The sequence below is a fragment of the Amblyomma americanum genome, chromosome 7 (genome assembly GCF_052857255.1).
Source record: "Amblyomma americanum isolate KBUSLIRL-KWMA chromosome 7, ASM5285725v1, whole genome shotgun sequence".
NCBI classification, from domain to species: Eukaryota; Metazoa; Arthropoda; class Arachnida; order Ixodida; family Ixodidae; genus Amblyomma; species Amblyomma americanum.
The window spans coordinates 62,968,027-62,987,404 of record NC_135503.1 but is presented as its reverse complement, the minus strand read 5'-3'; the positions used below and the strand labels follow the sequence as shown (position 1 = coordinate 62,987,404).

At 44.4% G+C, this 19,378-nt stretch overlaps 1 protein-coding gene across 1 annotated transcript; it reads left to right on the top strand.

The window, feature by feature from the left end:
* Window positions 1–2,192: 2,192 nt before the first annotated feature.
* Window positions 2,193–18,696, top strand: LOC144097737 (uncharacterized). The gene is made up of 9 exons (XM_077630376.1): window positions 2,193–2,294; window positions 3,985–4,098; window positions 5,585–5,849; window positions 6,936–7,098; window positions 10,460–10,566; window positions 11,752–11,890; window positions 13,663–13,851; window positions 14,847–14,978; window positions 18,307–18,696. Exons 1-9 carry the CDS (start codon window positions 2,222–2,224, stop codon window positions 18,511–18,513), a joined length of 1,389 nt encoding a protein of 462 aa, XP_077486502.1. The 5' UTR covers window positions 2,193–2,221; the 3' UTR covers window positions 18,514–18,696.
* The last annotated feature ends 682 nt before the right edge of the window (window positions 18,697–19,378 follow it).

Below are 19,378 nucleotides of genomic sequence, written 5' to 3'. Positions count from 1 at the left end.
TCGAGAAAAATTTTGAAAAGTTGAAAATTGTAAGACTCTGTTATGGAAATGAAGATAATGGTTCATTTTTCTGATATGTAGCAAAATCTTTCTTTTGAAGTGTTTCCATCGATCGTATTGAACAGTTAAGAGCGCCACAGAAAGCCAATGGGGAACGCTACAGTACTGCCGTCGGTATATTGATTGTTATAGTATAATCTTACATTACATAAAAAAAATTGACTTCATAAACGATTTCCCGCTCAAAAATGCTTTTGTCAAGAATTGCTGGATATGCAAATATGTGTCTCAGAAAAAAAGGCTGTCACCGACTGGAAGACTTTGAAGTAACGAGCGTTAGCTGCTTGGTTTCCTAGATGAAGGAAGGGAAGAAGAACGCGCCGCTCGTGGCCACCATGCTCGGCTACGCGTGCACATACGCCGCCTAGCAGAACGATCGCCGCCTAGCGCCATCTATCAGAGAAATTACGATGCACGTCTACCCATTGTCGAGTTGCACCGCTTCAAGATACGTCCCAAACAGAATTTACTTCGTTTGGGGGGGGGGGGGGGGGGGGTCAAGGTGGGCCCAGAATTCGGCTTGCGGTGCGATATGGTAATGCTTCAATTAGCAATTGCATGTATACATTGTTCACCTATTATTCAACTGTGGTTTCATTTCTACATATTTGCCTACCAAATTTGGTATACAACTGTCCCCAGATGGGTGTTATTCGTTATTGTCGGAGCATATATAGCGGAAAGAATGTATACATGTGTAGTGGTCTCGTAGCGGGACTGTATTCTTGCCCGTTATAAAATAATTTTTGGTGAGGGGAGGGGGCGAGGGATGAGACGGCACAACCAATTTTAATGCCCGCTGTCTTGGGTTCGAGAAACAAACTATTCCGCCATTTCGTTCCCTGACGTCATACTCGCATATTTCCACCGTGACGTCATCATTGGCACGCGGGAGATGGTTCTTTCTACAATGCTATTGTAGGTGGAGTTACAAGTGCGAGATGCGCTGTTTTCTACCTGCATCCACAGATGGCACTTTGATCTCAGGGTGTTCGGAGACCACGAAATCTGGAAACGTGATGACTAGTTGCTGCCACTGATGGCGCTGTGATCAAGGGTGGTAGCAGACCCCACGAAATCTCGAAACGTGATGAGTAAGATCTTAAAAATTTCTGACATGCGCTGTAAACGCTGGTTTTTAGGTGACTTTCGGGGAGTTTGGACCAAACGTAGCTCTTGCAGCAAATGAGCAGACCCTGCAAGTTTCCGGAGTATATTTATTTTTATTAGCACCAAATAAAAAATTGGAGAGCACACTTAAGGTCCGCTTTGAGGATATGACGGGATAGTGTTAAGGTGGTAATGCACGTTTATGACAAATTGGTCATTTTGAACTTCACATTCATGGGTCCTTGGGAGTCCTCACAGCACTCCTTCCGAAATGGTGCACCTGTCAAGGGATGCACCACTGCCCTGCTATGGAAGGCGCTGCCACCGGTGGGGCTTTTGCGACCCAGGCTGCTCTTCCCAAGCAACCTCTCGCGAGTAATCGTTAATTTAACTGCCACCTGGGACGGCGGTCGATTTTCTCGCAATCCAGTGGGAAGGTTGCGCAGACGCCACAAAGTCACGTGCCCTTCGTGGCTCACCTAGATTGCTTCTCTGGCGGATGACTACCTGGGCCACCCTACGCCATCCTATTTTTCGCTTACAACGCCAACGCCGCATTTTCTGGGTAACGAGGCCTTTAACGCTATCGCGTTCACAAGAGAAAAAAAAGCTACAATATCTCATGAATGCAGCACCCATATTTTGCGTAAAAAGGGCTCAAAATGCAGGTAATATCTGAATCCTAGAAGATCATGGTATAACCTCGAAATCTCATAGCAATGCAAAGTGTGAGCAGATTTTCAGAGCGTGATGTAGTGATAAATGAGGATTAGCAATGATCATTTCCATACCTGTTCTTGTTGGCGAGGAGACACCGATTTTGGCGTGTGACGATTTTGTTAGCAGAGACTCTCAGTGCTTCCCGTGTGAGGAAATGCGTCAAGATATGCGGTTCCAGTACGAATTTGCTGTATATACCTCCGGGGAATCCGATTTTGTTTTCTCGCCCTTCTGGATAAGAGCAAAACTGGATCCACTGATTCTGCGAATCAACTGAATGTACTTTCTTCAATGCAGAGAGAAGTGGTTGAGCTCGACGCGGCGGTACGTGATGACCTTGACTCTCGTCGTCCTGTGTGTCTTTGTCACCGCCATTATCGTCCTCGTGACTACAACAAAGGACAGTAAGCAGCCCCATTTCGGTACCTAGCTGGCAGCGGAGCCAGTAAAACGTTGAGAAAAGGGCATGCCTATTCCCCGGGTTCGGGCATGAAGCTTCAAAAGTAACACGACGACTGCGTATTAAGCTAAGTTGGGCTTAAGCCTCGCAAGTTTGCAGCCTTGTAGGTGATGCCTATCGAAAGTTCCGCTGAACGTAAGCGGTGTTGCTTTTGCGGCATTGCCTTCTTGCTGAGAAGTAGCTGCACCTAAAGGATTAGTAATGGTATCATGTAGAACCTTGTTCACGAAAAATGTGTAGCATTCATTAGTGTGACAGGTCACTGCTTTTCTTCGGAAACAGCTAAACCTTTCCGCGTTTACTTAGTGGCTGTGGCAAAATTTGCAGCCCAGCTGTTAAGCACCCGTTTATTCTTTTGAACGTCGGCATTGAGTGCTGTTGTAACCGGAAAGTGGTTACCACCCTCATGAGCTTCTGTCGCGGATATCATGGAAGGAGGTGGAGGAGGGATTATACGACAACGCTAGCTCGTCCACGCCTGTTTCTTTGCCCTCGTTCTAGTAATTCTGCTGCAATTACCGCGAAGTATGAACCAACTAGATTTGTTAATCACCGTTCTAACCATAGCGCTGTCAGGCGTGGAAGTCTTAGGCTAAAGATTAAACAACACGCTTTTAAAACAGCAGCTCTAAGAATTATGTGGCTCCCATTGGTCACGGCTGGGCTTTCCCCGCAATAAGGTGAACAACTCCTATCACACAACCTGTGCCTTTCACCTCTTGCAACTTACGTTGCCATCAGGTGGAAGGCATGGTCATTAGGCGCTGTCAAACGTTTTGAATGGGTTTCCTGGAAAGGTTAGGCGAAGCAAATGTGTCTTTTCTCGGTGACGAAACAAAGGGTAAAAATTTGTAAATTGTGGGACTTAACATCCATAAGTGACACGTGGGATGTATAAGGCAGAGTAGCTGAGGGCTGTGGGATATTTACGCCACCTACGGTTCTTTACCATCCGCTTACATCGTACAGCATGCCAGAGTTTTTGCATTTCACCTACATAAAAATATAGTTGCCACGCTTGGTTGATTCTACCCGCCAAGGATTGCGAAAAAGGCGAAGCTAAAACACGCCGCTCTATTTCGTGAAAATATCGCCTCGCAGTATTTTTGTTCTTGTAAAGGCTGCAGCTCCGCGAAGACTTATTTTTTTATGGGATGACATTAGGAGATCATCGTCGGCTCGTTTGGTGGCTTCCGGTGTCACGCTTGGGTACCAAATGTGTATATGGATCATGTCACATGACCGGGCATATCAGGTGGTCAGGCGGAGTCATGATCATGACTCCCCGTAAAGCCAGCTTCACATCACATACCACATCAGACCACCAAATAGGATGTGACGACTGGTATTCCCGACACCGAACTGGAAGTGATGACCGGAATTCTCGTCACAGAACCAGGAGTGTTGTGACAACGTGTCTTTGCTGACGGCGTGATGTCTAGGTAAAGCTAAGTAAAAGCTAAGTCGTGCTAAGCGATGTTATCGTAAACCAGGATGGCCATTGGAAGGAAGGAAGGAAGGCCTCAGACGTTGCTGGCACATACCCACTACGGGTGAGTGGCCAAGACACAGGCGGTATATTGATGGCCATTGCCAGAGCATCCGCTAAGTTTTTCACTTCTTTTTCGATGCAGGTGGTAAAGGCGTAGCCACGACTGAAGACAAGGAAGACACTACCCACAGGCCGGCCGAGCCATCGGAAGATGCGATCCTCACTTCCCGGAGGGTTTTGCCTTCCTTTTCGACGAGTACGTTGCTTGCAATATGAAGTTATACTAGAGTCCAAGATAACCTTTGCGAAGCTATTGTATTGTACATGCACACGGCGCAATGAACCATTCCGCCCTGTTTTAAAGGGAGAGCCTACTTATTTCTAGCGACCGTATTTCCTTTGCAGCAATTAAAACCTCCTTGCCCAAAATATTAAATACCTTGTTGTAGGTCTCAGAAGCACAGCAGAAGCTTTGAAAACATAAAATTTTGTATGGAATTGTCGCTTTTCTTTAGTAGTCGGCATCTGGAAACCCTGTCATTGCAGACGCGACTACCCGTCCGCCTAGGAGGTGGGCGGTTGATATCCATGGAAACATTAAAGCGCGTGACTTTAACTGAGATGTGCAGGTTTCATCAAAACAGTTTAAAGCATTAAGGTTGTTCTAAGAATAATTGAAATTAGAGTGATATTGGCCTCACGCACACTTAGCCATTCTTGACCTGTAGCAATGCTAGCGATGGAAGCGCCGCTTTCAGCACAGTGGTGGTATGACTCTTTCAAACATTCTGAGAAATTACAAAAAAACAGGGTTAAATAGTGCAAGCAAGGGTAATAGCTCAGAAAGAAAAAATTGCTGGGGGTTTAGCATTGCTAAGCACAAAATTGGCGCAAAAGCACGGTTTTTTGCAGGTGTACAACATCGCTACTTACCTCAAAGCGCGATTAAGGTGTCCACTGACCTTGGCAGGCAGTTATGCGCCTTTGCTTTCCTCAAAATCAGCGGAGTCGAAACCTTCCGCTGGTTTTCAGAAAATGATAGGCGCATAACTGCCCCAATTTGTGGATGGACGCCAATGTCTACTTACGCAATGGCTGCATCAGGGCGGAGGTTTAGACTGGGGCCAACGCTTCTTCGTAATCTATGAAGGCTATATCTAAAGGTTGAGTACATCCTGCCTTTTTTTTTCGTGACTTCAGTGATGGTGTGAAAATGACCTATTATCGACTATCGTTTCTATCCAGCCTGACCCTTTGTTGGGCTGACGTCTGAGGTTGGTTTAACCCAGTTAATGAAATTCTCCTACAATGAAACTTGACTTGTTCATATATCTCCGTTTCCGCACAAAGTCGACTGACCACGGGTATCAGCATGTTTGCGACCTCTCATATTATTTTTATTCAGTGCACTGATCGCCTGAGATCGTCAGCTAGAAGTGAATTGCCGCTAGAAAGAATATTTCAGCCGTGTCATGACTGTACTCAGATTACTGTCGTATCGGGTGCATTATTAATAAAATTTGATATGATTATATTGACGTCATGACGTCATATTGACTTCTGCATATTATGTCCAAGTAACTCCATATGGCTTAAGTTAAAACCGTTTTCTTGCCTGTAGAGTGTTTCCTAAGAGCCATAAATAGAGCATATCGCTTTACTTGACGCTCCAAAAAACCAGGCAGTGGCGCTGTAATATGCTCTTTCAGAAATTACTATTAGAAAATTCTTATCTTCCGCAGGAAAATTCATGGTGATTCCACGAGGCGTAGTGGCTGCGACTGCTCCATTCGCTCCCTTGCCCAAAGTGTGCACTGTTGGTGATGATGGTGTAGAGCCCCTCATTGTTCCTGACGACGGTCTGTGCTCGTTTGTGTTCTACCACCCGCTGCGCATCTCGGAGTCAACCCGCGCCTTCGGCACAGGAATCCAGATAACCTTGAACTCTTTCTTCAAGCGGGCTCAACATGATTCCAAGACTCGTTACGGCATGTCCGTGAATCTGCGGTGAGCCCGATCTTTTGCACTCATCTGGAATATGACACGCCGATCATCAGTTCCAAATATGTTGAGGCAGCTTAAGTTCGATCCGCCCCAGTTGCGCAGATAGAACTCCAGGTTAAAATTTTTGTACACAAGAGTTATACAGCCATATTGCGTCAGGACTAAACAGTTCCAGAAATATTTTTTCACTTGCATAGTCGAACAATGGACCCGCCTGCCTGGTTTCACTGTTGAGTGGAAACTGAGTGAAAACTCATTTTTTGCAACCCTCTCCTGCTTGGACAGCACTGCTACCTGCAGTATTTGGAAATAAATAAAAAATATCAAAAAGTAGAGCGTCTGATAGCCTCGATGCCGATATAATCCTCTAATTTTAGTTAGTAATGCTTAAATTTCATTGTTGTTAAAAACGTAACTTAAGGATGTTTCGTTATTTTCATGATTTACGGCAATAGACGCAGCGCGAATTTCGGGGCATAATAACTTTTAACAAAGAAATTAACCTACAGAGAGAGTTTCTTTGGAAATGAAGCTAATTTTTGAAAAGTTTGTTTAGTTTAAGCTGGAAATATTGGTTAGTTTATCGCCATTCCATACAAAGCTCTACACAAACCCCAAACAGGCGCTTAAAAGCGGCGCTTTGAAAGCCAAATACAGTAATCATTTTTATCATATGGTTTCCGAAACGAGTTGGAACAGTTCCTGCAGCATCATCTGTCCCCATCGTTTGAATAAGAATGTAGTAAAGATGAAAAAGAAAACATAAACTATTTATTCGCCTAGAAACGCCTTGGAGCTCAAGCATTTTCACAGTTCTTCAAATAGTAGTTTTCGTTCCTAAAACGCTGCTGACATCTAAAGCCTTTCTTTTTAAGCTAAATTCCGCTTTGGAACTCCGCGATATTTACAACTCCGCATACGCCAAGCCAAAATTAAATTTATTGTTTTTAATGCTGGGTAGATTTTTTTCTAGCTTGTTAAGATCGGAGAGCTGCGCCATCTTAAACCGGGAGTTCATTACCCTGCAGTGCACCCTATTTACTCTGGCTCGTGTAGTTAACACTAAGCTTTTGCTACAATTGGGTGCAGAGACGTGGCAAAATTCAGAAGCGCTTTCCGCACTCCGAGAGGGAAACAAGATTACGAAAGCTACTGGAATGTCGGCATTTACGACTGGGGTTTCCTTTCAATCAACGAGTTCCAAGTCAACGCGGGGCTTCAGCGAGTCGCGGTAGCACTGAGAATCCTCAAGGTAAGTAGTGCTGCTTCAAGTTTGCGCAGTCCAATATTTCTCTTTCAGAGTTTGCTAGCGAGCGGTTCGCGGAAATTCCTTAGCTCTGTAGCGTTCTGAAAAAAAAAAAAGATATTCATCCGTATCCAAGCGCTCAATTCGATACTAAATATTTTATCAACGCGTATGTTTGCTGTATTTTCGAGTGCAAAGAAGTACCGTGCATGTATGGGTTGAGTCAAGCGGTGAAGAAAATATATGTTATATCTGGGTTGCAGGATTTCGGTTTTTAAGTTGACGCGCACAGAATGCTACATTGGCCGAAAGAAAGAGATGCATTCATCGCAATCACACGAATTACGAAGAAGCTCGCTATTGATCATTAACCCTGTCTATTCCAGCAAAGGATTGCCGTGCCAGTGGCAAACAAGGCAGGGGCGTCAAGTGCGGTGTCTATATACCAGCTGGCGATGCTTCAACAACTTGAAAGTTTTACGAGACATATGAAAGGTAGAAAACTGGCATTGTAGAAAACTGACATAGGTAGAAAGTGAAATCAGTCTCTTAGCTCTCAATAATATTGTACAATGAAAACTGCGCTGCCATAAAGTCAAAATCTGCAGATGGTGTGCCGCTACTTTGCGCATGTTGCAATGCTCTAACAGCTTCGCGCAGTTATTATAACTGCTGATAGCGTTTAACTCGTACTGCCTCAAGGTAATAGAGTGTTCATGAGCTTAATATAATAACAAATGGACTGTTGTAGTCAGAGCCAGATGCGTCAAGATGACACAACAAGGTACACGCTCACACATGAGAGCCACGCCTTATGTCAGGAAATTCACTAGCCTGGGCTGACCCAACGAGATATACATCGCCCAGTAAACAGTTTTTTTTTCTATGGAGGACAAAAACTTTTCGTACCTTAGCCCTGACTACGCAAAGAAAATTCGTTTCTACAGTGAAAAGCGTGCCAAACTTGACTTCGGGACGGAATAGACATCGCGCTTGTTACAGGCGTCGCTTTAAAAAACGAAGAACGAACCACACCAACCATAGCTCTCGTGAAAGGTTTTTCTTCTGGAGACCTTTGGTGGGAGTGTAGCTTTCTTTCGTAATAGATCGCCTACCGACTGGACAGATTTTGGTCGAAATGATGACGCTCCATGTATCGTTTAGCGTGGTTGATGCTTGTTATAAGGGTGGTGCGCTTCGAGGAGACAGACGCGGAGCCTTGGTTCCAAGTCTTAAAAAAAAAATCTGCCGAAGGTTTTCTGTCGACACAACTAATTTTCCGTTATGTTCTTGTCCATGGCCTTGTTTTAACAATAGAAATTTTTGTAGCAACAGCAGGATTTTCTATAGGCACAGCAAAAGAGTGCTAGGGAAATAAAGAAAAGTACTACAAAAAACTGCAGTTCTACAGAAAACGTGACATTTTGTGGTTTTTGTGATACGGTTCGGTGGTTTCTTTCGACTGGGTTGTGCGTTTCGCTGTGTCGCTGCCACCGGTTCCCTGTCCAGGGAGGGAGTGTGTCCGTCTTAACCTCCGACACTGCAGCCGACAACACATGCCTTGTCAACTGACGGCTGGCACCACAGAGGAATACGTTAGTGTCATTCCATTTCAATGCAGTAGCATATTTCTGTACATAAAATCATTATAATCCACTTGCCAGCGAACGCTGCATTTCCGCAATACGACTTTTGCGGCGGTTCGTTTTTTTTGAATAATGGCAAGCATACACTTCAGTGTAAGAACACACAAAGACACATTTGATAAAAGGAGCGCATTAACATTAAAAATTAAGTAGGATCCTAATTTTCTGAAACCTGAAGATGTGAGCAAGTAGGCAGTCTACCTTGTCGAGTATAGAGTGGAAAATTGTGGCTGGAAGAAAGATTTCTGCGTCCTTTTCGTTAACGTACCTTCGTTTATTCTGCTCAGCGATGTGATCCAAATATTCGATAACCCAACGAAGATGTTTGGTAGAATAGCGAGCTATTGGACCCAGCACTTAGTTTTTATGAACGCTGTAGTGCAGTTCCCCTGATTCTGCGCTGCATAAACGCTGTAGTGAAGAAAACGATCTATTGCTGAGCTGTAATATTTTGTTAGAGGCTTAAGAATATAAACAGTTTTTTCCCACGTGTTGTAGTACTTTAGTGGCTTTTGGGCTGAGCTACTAGTGATGAGTTTGCTTGTTTGCTCCCCCACCTTGACGGCGACTTTAAAGTTGAACTTGAAAGCAGAACTCAGCTCAAAGCTAACTGCACTAAACCTATCACATTTGAAATAAGGTGAAACCTTAACGCCAAACGAAAAGTGTGCTTTTACTATATTCCAGTTGAATAAATTTTAGGCACTAATAGACGTTGAAGTTTAGTAGATGTGCTTGACACGGCACCGTGCACAAAAATGCATTCTGTGTAGGGTCACCACGCAGTAATTCGGATTCATAGAGCAACGTATGAAAAAGAAAATATGCATTTTGTAGATAAGCAGAGCGGCTTTAACTGGTATAGGGTAGGGTTTTGCTTGTATGAGCGTGCGAGGTATAGTCGAGTACCTCTAAGTAGGATTAGTGAGTAGCCAAATGGAACACTATTTCAGCTTTGTTAAAAAAAGAACACAAAAAGTTACATGCTTACGTATTCACATCTGGTCTCATTAGGGGCAGCTAAGCCTGTAGCGTGACACTCGGAAATGACTACCAGATGTTGTTTCTCGAAAATGAGGCAGCTGCGCTGTCAGGACAGTACTACCGTTGCAAAATTTTGTTCGTAACTCCTAAATAAAATGCTTAGCGTGCAAGGTTATTAATTTAACTTTAGCATATTAATTCTTAAGCATGCCAGGATATGTAAAAGACATTGGCACATTAGAATGGGATCTCAAGCTTTTTTTCTTCAGAAACAGCGGAAACAGAATCAAGTTGCCTGAAATAACGATGCAAAGCGAATAAAACACGGGCCAATGTTTGCAACTACTTAAGAGCTGGAAGGCTTAGCTAGCATCCTGCCTCCCACGCTGCTAAAATTTTCATCACTGAACTTTCATTGCCCGGAATTTCGAAGGTCCTTCAAACCAGTAACAAAATACCCTTGACGACGAGTGTTTGCTTTTTGCAGCAGTATAGAGATTTCGTAACAACTGATAAATATGCTGCGGGCTCGGCATACGCTATCGTGACAGCATTCCCAATTGTTGCTGAGCAGGGCTATATACTGCATTACAAAGCGCTTCTGGCACATAGGTGGAGGTATCTTAAAGCTTACCTGAGTGCCGTAGCAATGTTCTAAAATTTAATTACTGGTTTACGCGATTTCCCGAATTGTTCTGCGAGGATGCACATCAAGAAATTAAACTTTCTTCCCACAGGAGCTGCAAGAATATGCTGAGTCCAACAGTGACGAGCAAGCTTTCATGTTTCTCGGCATCTACTCTAGATCGGAGAGAATCTGCGCCGCGTTCGCACGTCATATGAAGTGAGAACACAAATGTTGCATTTCGAATTTTTCCTGCAAAGCTCACCTTATAGCTGAATGCTACTTTATTTATATCTTTCCTTGCGTCATAATGAAGATGGAAATAGCATCATAGATCTTACCTTCCGTGTTAATGAAGATGGAAGTAGTAGCAGCAAGGCGGTGCCGCCAAGTGGCTCAGATGACGTGTCGAAATTGCTCGTTCCTAAGAAGGTCGCCAGTGCTGAAACCCCCGTTTTGTTCTCGTAAACTGAAAGCTTCTAGTAAGACCGGGATTAACTGGCACAAGTTTGTTAGCCTGCAAAAGTGTATTTATGATCAAACTCAAATCATCCTAAAGGAGCATATAAAATGTGGTTTTAAATTAGATTTTGATCCACTAAGGTAAGCTTAAGAAACGGAGAAACGTGTTTTTAATGCCGCATGCTAAAACTGTACAGGCGTTGATCACACTGAATCAAGAGACTCGTGTTGTTAGAATAGAACTAAGAAATCAGCCTCATTTTCTTTTCATAGAAGAAGGAAAAAAAAGAGCATAATGTTATGTGAGAAGTATACATCACGTAAGCATCAACGTGGGGTTGAGGATACGCTGCATGACACGTGAAGGCTCGCAGTGGGTTGATTTTATTCAACACCATACATCAAGCGATTTTTCTGATGTACATAACGTCAGAAGGATCATCCTCCCGTCACTTCCCAATTATTTTACTATGGACGCTTCGCTAAGGTGTTTTGTAATTAAAATTACGAGCACCTGCTGCACTGCTGCATATGTAATAAAATGTTTTGGGATTGACAAAAGGCTGTACACAGGCTGCTAGCAAAACGGTGAAAGGTAGGATTAAGTCATCTATTCATATTGTTCGCCACAGGCGAACTCCTCAGATGCTTTCTATTGTGATGTTTGTTTTGAGGACAGTTGTATTTCTTTCATATATTGTTCGTGTAAATTATATATTGCGTAGTGCACCACTATTCATTATTCAGTACGAGGTAATTTAAACTAAAACGAGTTATACGTTAGTGTTTGATCGATAGAATGGTTGTATCACGGGGTAGCGCAGTCCATCTTGCGTAGTTGCTGCTTAGACTGAAACTTACAGCGTACATCAGATTTTCTAGTTGCCAGATAACGCAAGGCTTCTTTCAGCTTCTGAGTTTGAGTCGGCCTTTGCCGCGCAGCACAATCTTCTCTCCGGCGGCCGTCATCATCCTTGGTCACCTCTCGTACAACGACCCACAAAACCCACGCTGCACTGTGATGCCACCAACGAACTTCAAGGATCCGCGCCTGCAGGGTTCCACCTACGGCCACAGCATCGTAAGCGATGCGTTCTGCGGTTATTTCGTGACTTCCACATAGGCTGAATACATTCCTACGCTCCTGCGTATGTTAGCCGTTAGTAGCAGTTGCAAACCAAGAAAATACAACCTGACTTGGTTGTGATCGCAACCTGACAGCTGCCCATGGAAACAAAGAAAATACTTAAGTAGACGGTCATGACATTTTTCAGTTTCCCCGAAGGATGGATTGACCTAAGAGCCGTGTTTTCCAACAGCATTCTTTAGTGAGACATAGTATCACTATTAGGAAGTAGCTGAAAGATCAAATTGCCGTAACAAACCGGCTTTTTCACACATACTTACTAAAATTCAAGCATGGCGCCTTGTCTGGTTTTATTTTCCTTCAATATGAAAAGCTTTTCTTTAGTGCTACTGGAAAAATGTGCGCCAACTAGCCTAGCGGCAATTTTCACTTGCATATTGCTATGGTGCAAAAAACTACGTACTCCTCCTATTTTCGTATTAATTCTGAAAGTAAGTGAAGATTAATGCTGGCGAAATGAAACGCCACTTTGACAAATTTACAAAAGATTGGAGAGAAAGCGGTGCAATTTGTTATTGTAGAAAATGTGTTGCTCTTAATTGACACAAGCCCATAGTGGCTTTTTTAACTTAGCCCAGGTGGGCGCGTCACCCTAAGCAATCATGTAGTCCGCGGAGTCGCCATAGCGATATTGTCGAAAGGTGCGTCAAGGAGATAAGTTCGTGACGCTACGCGCTACCCGGAGAAATTCTGCACGGTCCGAAGATTGCCGTAGTTGCGCCGCCTGTCGTCGGCGACGCGCAACGTCTTTGGGACGGCCGTTGCTCGCTCTCCTAGCTTTTATACGGAGGTGGGCGTGTGTAGTTTATGATAACTGCTTTTATTCGCTGCTCTTTCCTACCGGAATATAATACCCATACCGAAAAAGAACTGTTCTGTGATCCATTGTTCAAACAGCGGCAGGCACTCCCCGGGCAGTTTACTGGAGCCTGCATGAACATGGCGCAGTGCAGCCACTGCCGTTCCCTGAGCAGGTTGGCCAGCTGGGCGTAACGAAATAGTTTGCTTCACTGCTTGCCAAAGAACGCTTTACAAGCATGTTCCGCCCTTATAGATATTGAGACTTGTCAAAAAAGGTTTGCTCTAGGTTCTCGAGACACTTGTGACAGGATCTTTTTACGTGGAGGTTCCATAGTGCACAACAGCGGATATGTCCTTGCCTCGGCCTCGTTTTACTCACTTGCTGATGCGTCCTCAGTTTTTCAGAAACTGAGGTTTTTCAGAAGCCTTCCTTGTTAACTTTCGGGAACCGTCATTATAACCGCGAAAACATTAAGGAGAAAACAAAGTTCAAACCCCGGAACGCGAATGGCGGAAATGTTAGCTTATCATTCGAGTTTAGTGGATTCCATAGAAACCTCCTCCTCTAGTAATCATAAACGTCGTTCATATATTCATTAAACACCAGCTGCTGTCCCCAACAAGAAACATGTCAACATCTCATCACCTTCGCTTTTGTTTGCTTACATTTGCATGGTGTTAACTTTCCATCTGCCATCATAAACAGAGCGAATAGTGGGGTTTGTCCATACTATGAGCCGTGCCCAGATGTCCCAGAACTCACCTTCAGCCGGAATGCATTCGGCTCATGTTTGTTCCTTAACCACTTCTGATATTTCTTTTCTGCCTCTTTTTGTAGAACTTATCACCGTATTTTTATTGTCCATGCGCAGTGCGTTAACTCTGCCTAAATCTGTTTCATGCAGCGAGACGCCGTGCATCTGGCGCGGTGTCTCAAAGAGCGTGGCGTGCGCACCAACTTCTCCGTGTCGCTAACCATGCGGGGACGCTGGACCAGACCGAAACGTTTCTCCGTTTCAAGCAGCCACAGGCGGGCCAATTTTTACGATGACTGCTACCCGGGCAATTATGAAGAAGTTGGAGCGCTGAAGGCGGTGAGCGCACTTTTGGACATTTTCGGTACTGTTCATGCGGAACTGAAATAAGGAAAGCTCTTGCTATAATAACTCTTCATCACATTAAAGAAGCCTCTGTTGATTGTTCTGGAGCCCCCCCCCCCCCCCCCCCCTTTTTAAGCTTTGCTCTCAATGCCAGTTCGAGAGCGTAAGAAGACTTTTATTGAAGTGAAGGAGGTAGGCAACCAAAATAGCCTGAGGAAGTGAGCGAGCATTGGAGGAACTGCATGCTAGCGCAGTTAAGCTTATGACCATAGATTTGATGCCAATACTCATATAATGCGTTATAGATCATGCAAAGAAATATAAGACGTTCTTGCGTTTACCCGCTGCATACACTTTAAACAGTTCAAAAGTAGGACTGCGGATCAACAGCAACACCGCCAGGAAAGAGCGCGAAAGCAGCGAACGTTTATTTTTGATCTCAGTTAAAAATTTCCAGCTTTCGAAAAAGTGGCTTCGGTTCACTACAATATGGATGCACAGTAGAGCGACAGTGGTAGGCGAAGTTACTGTTTTCTTGTTCTATCCCAGAATAATAAGGGCATACTCGAAACCTATGTGATGTACGGTGTGCTACAGGTCTAGATTTGCATTTCGCCCAGGCGCGTATTATCATATATTACTCAAATCTAAAATTGTCTTTCCAGGTAGTTTTCATGCCGCTCTTTTTATAGCGAATCAGTCCGTGAAGCTCCCTAGTCCTTCTCGATTTTTTTTAAAGCCTCCCACGCCATCTCCTCTCTTGCCGGAGATAAATTACCCGAGTCACTGGTAACGAAATTCATTCTCGATATCTCTAAACGAAAAAGTAGTGAGTGGACACTACGAATGCATCATCGTATACCAGGGCCGCGCGCTCACTGCGAGTACGAGTGTCTTAGCCTGGAAGCTTTCGCGGCATGGAGTTTGCAGAAGGTAGTAGTTTGCAGAAGGAATAACCTGCGTCTGTGTTTCCTCTTCTTTCCCACAAGATATGCGATGATCCGCGCAGTTTATTTGCCCAAAATTTGGCTTACGACAACAGCACTAAGGCTGTAATTACATTTGATGAAAAGCTTGGATACGCACTGACTTTCGACAACGAACGCTCTCTGCTTGAGAAGGTGAGTGACGTTGCTTTGGCCCTATAACGTTTACCTTTCTATGGGACTTCTTCGTGAATGGCTCCTCCTGGGATCAGTAATCGATGCAATCTATTGAGTTCAAGCTCGTTAGCGCACTTCAGTATTCGCTTTCCGTGCAAGGACCTTCTCAGAGCTACAAGCAGTAGCGTGAAATATTTCGGAAGACGCTGGCAGAGCCGGAAGTTGTTGTACTCTTCTGTGAAACAGTTAATTCCCGAAGCGAGCACTTAGCTCGAGGTGGCGTGACGGCCATAAACCTGTGGAAGCGGTCTCGCCACACCTGCAGCTAGGACTGCAATGTAAGGACTATTAAGATGGCGTGCACATCATAGATTTGCGGCCCTCTCATAAACCATAAAATTGTACTCCACCATCTGTTATTCCCTTTGAATGCTTCTTTCCAGTATGGCAGACAAGTGATCTTTGCGTATACAGTCATGCACAAAAGTTTAGGGGGTGCGGGTTCGCTGAAAAATGTTTATTTGTACGCCATCATGCAAAGCATGTGAATGAAAACCGTAGAAGCATGAGGGAACGTGAGTACTCCATCATTTGGAACAAATACTAAATAAATGGCTTGCGAGGGAACGCAGGAATACATTCTTTTCCCCAAATCCCCATTCCGCAAATGTGTGTCCATTACTGTGCAGTTCGGAGTGATGACTTATTAGATATCGGGAATAGTGGACGATAGGCGATGTGCTGCAGCATGTGGTGAATGATGCTCGATTTCAAAGCTCCAATGCTAGGGTACCATGAAATCAGAATCCGGTTTTTTAGGCCGTACATTTATGAAGACAGTAGAATACAAAATATATTTTGAGGTGATTACACATCTATTGCAACGTGGATCATGAGCGCTAATGGCTTTCACTTGTTCTTTTCGCAATATTGGTCTTTGCGATTTCTGGTTTTTCATAATAATAATAATAATATTAATTGGTTTTTGGGGGAAAGGAAATGGCGCAGTATCTGTCTCATAAATCGTTGGACACCTGAACCGCGCCGTCAAGGAAGGGATAAAGGAGGGAGTGAAAGAAGAAAGGAAGAAGAGGTGCCGTAGTGGAGGGCTCCGGAATAATTTCGACCACCTGGGGATCTTTAACGTCCACTGACATCGCACAGCACACGGGCGCCTGAGCGTTTTTTCTCCATAAAAACGCAGCCGCCGCGGTCGCAAATTTGGTTTATGGATCTTTTGCGATTGACTTTTGCCTTGTGGGCAGGAACGTCACGATCACGGAAAAGGGAGACAGGCTTCTTCTTTGCGAGCCTAGAGTTGAGATAGACACTTTTAACCCAGCACGTACCACCATCGCCAGCGCTTACCGCGTACCGTGACCCGCCACTGCGCGCGGTGGCGGGGCACGGTACGCGGTACGCACGCACGATCCTGACGCGGCAGGCGTGCGCGCTGTTGACGGGAATGTGGCGCTATCTGGCGCCCTCAGAGTGCTTTGCGCAGTGCTGCGCGGCGGGACGCTGTACGCTGTACGTGGTAAGCGGTAGGTGTAGCAGTACGCACTAAGCTAAATGTATCTACTTTAACATGGACGAAGGAAAGAATTTAGGAGAGGCCGTTACATCACATTTTTTGAAGGCGGACGCAAGAGCTCCTCGCAACTTGGTCGCCTTGTCAGCGCACTTGCGCATGCGCATCCGACAATGCAGCAGACGAAGCCCCTTTACCCAGCATTATTATTGGTTGCGCCGTCGGCCAATGACTCCCAGTAGCAGTTGAGAAAACACGTACGGGATTTTGGCACATGTTTTGGCGTGCAGCTCGGATAGCGAGGGCCACTCCTCAGTTTTCCTTCCTCCATGACACTTAACATAGCGCGTACCGCTACCCCTACCCCTTACCGCGTATCGCGCTCCGCCACCGCGCATGCGCAGATAGTCCAGAGGCGCCACGTTCCCGTCACCAGCGCGCCCGCCTTCCGCGTCGGGACCAGTGGCAGGGGAGCACGGTGCGCAGTAAACGGTACTAATCTACAGATAGATACTCATCTACTCTAGATACTAATCTAATAGTTACTAATATTTTAATACTATCGAATCTATCTGTTGAATCTATTGATAAGGTATCTAATTTTCTATACTTCACTGGCGGCTTCGGCCTCAAGCGGCAGTACATTGGAAGTTCGCACGCACCGTACGTCATCGGACAACGCCTTCTCGAAACAGAGAAGGCCTTTCCACTCCTCTGGTGACGTCACCCCCATCTTTACCAGTTGACACTGTCATGAGACACTGTTAAGGAAGCATTCGCTTTAAGAGTCAAGAACTAAAAGCAGGACCAATGTCGTGGTATCCAGCCGAACTTAATTTCACACTTCGAAAATCGAAACCTTTGCGGATTCTCGCACATTTTTAGCAAAACGTTCCATCACCATGTTAATAAGTCGCCCAAGTAATGAGAAAATCTCCGTTTTTTTGCTACAATATTTAGTGTGTAAGCTTTAAAATAGGAAGAATAAGACTTTCGCTTTGTTTTACGTTGCTTAAACTGTGGACAATGAGCAAAAATTTTTCACTTTGGGATGTCGCCTTTCGTAAGTGTCAGCGGTGTGGTATATTGTTCAAATTTTGATGAATAAATCGCTGATTGGCTGTCTTGCGAGGAACGTTCGGCCAAGTGCAATTATTAGGAAAACAATGGGTTGCAATCACACTTGCTTAAGCTGTTTTATTATAGAAGTTACATGTAAAATACAAAAAAGAATCCTTGCCTGAGAAGTGTTGTGAAGTTTTCTAAATTTTTATGAATGTACTACAACTCGTGTTATGGCATCATGACTTGCAGCTATATATATTCGATATACCTCGAAGGCATACATCAGACAGAATCGGAGCTCTTTTTTTCAAGCCGAACACGTGGTTGTTGTCACCAAGTTATCACATGGAACGAAAATAAAGAAAAGCTCCAAGTTGCGGACACTAGCTATAGCTTTCAGCTGAAAGCCAAGAAACCGCAACACAAAGTGAAGCTGAAGTAAAATACTACGTCAGCTGCTTTTTTTGCGCAGGAACGAAGATTAATTATGCCCGCTTCTCTCTGTGTGTTGATCTCAGCTGCTTCTTTATCAAGAAATTTAGGTGCAAAAATTGTGCGATGGGTGGCGTCAAACCAGCATAATATAAAATGAAACTGAACCGAAAAGTTTACCCTATCTTCTTTGGCTCTCTGTGCCCATGGTGTGATCGAAAACTGCGGCAGCGTTACAAATTCTTTCGCTTTTTACTTCGTAAATAATCGAGGTTGATGAATTGTGCAAATGTGTTCCATGAGCCAAATCTTCCGCAGATTTGTGATGCCTGGGAGAACGTGACAGACCTTGATTTGGGCTTGGCTGCATACGACGTCAACCACGACAACAGGGACACAAAGTGTGGCGCACAGTGGATCAACAATCGCTGGTCCCGGCTTCGCTTCCTGCTGAAGCTAAGCGCATTTATCGAGCAGTACTACAAGAAGCCCCACGACAAGAAGAGCTGTATTCAGTTCACCTGACGTGTATCAGTATAACAGGACCAAGACTATGGTCCCCATTCAGCTCGGTACTTCAGTATAACTCCTTCATCTACTTGCCTCGACGAAGGGGCAATTGTCTTTAAATATACTTCGTTAAGTTCTAGCCGATAAACGCATTGAAGCAGTTCAGTGGTGACTGATATTGGTTAATATGTCAACACATGCGTTTTCTTTCTTTCTTGGGAGCCTTTACGCCAGAAAACCTTGAATATGAGTAGGCTCCTTTCTCTGAATTCTCTCCTAAATATTGCGCGTGTTCTTACTCTTGTAATTATCATAGCTTTGTCGAATGACAGATGTGTGAAGAAATAAAATGGAACCGAATATCTTTCAACATTCTGAAAGAATATGTTTCTTTATATCAAATGCCATTTGATGGATGGTAATTTTGTATTCAACAATTTGAAAAGGCTGATATTGCCTCGGGGAAGTTTTTTAAGCAGCGCGTAATACGTTTTAAGCGCAATGCTTTCAACTGCGGAAGCAGTACTGAGGACTGAACTCCGGACGCAGCCAACACAGGGCAGGAAATATTCAAACGCTCATTTTACGTCGTTTCCTCGAACTATCAAAACGCTACTAAACAAAGTCACCACCCGTGACTGTACACATAATATGCCTTGCAGAACCCTGCTGGTGCTCACCATTACATGTTTGTCACACCTGAGCTAAAAGACCGGTCTGTACTCGGTGTACTCGGTTCGAATGTTATGGACTTTTATTCACACATTATTCTCCAGCGAAGAAGATATCAAGTTCTTTTGAAATCATCAACTAATGTCGTTCATGCAGACTACTCTCCTGACATTTTATATGCCAACTAAAATATTTCAGCATTTCTCTG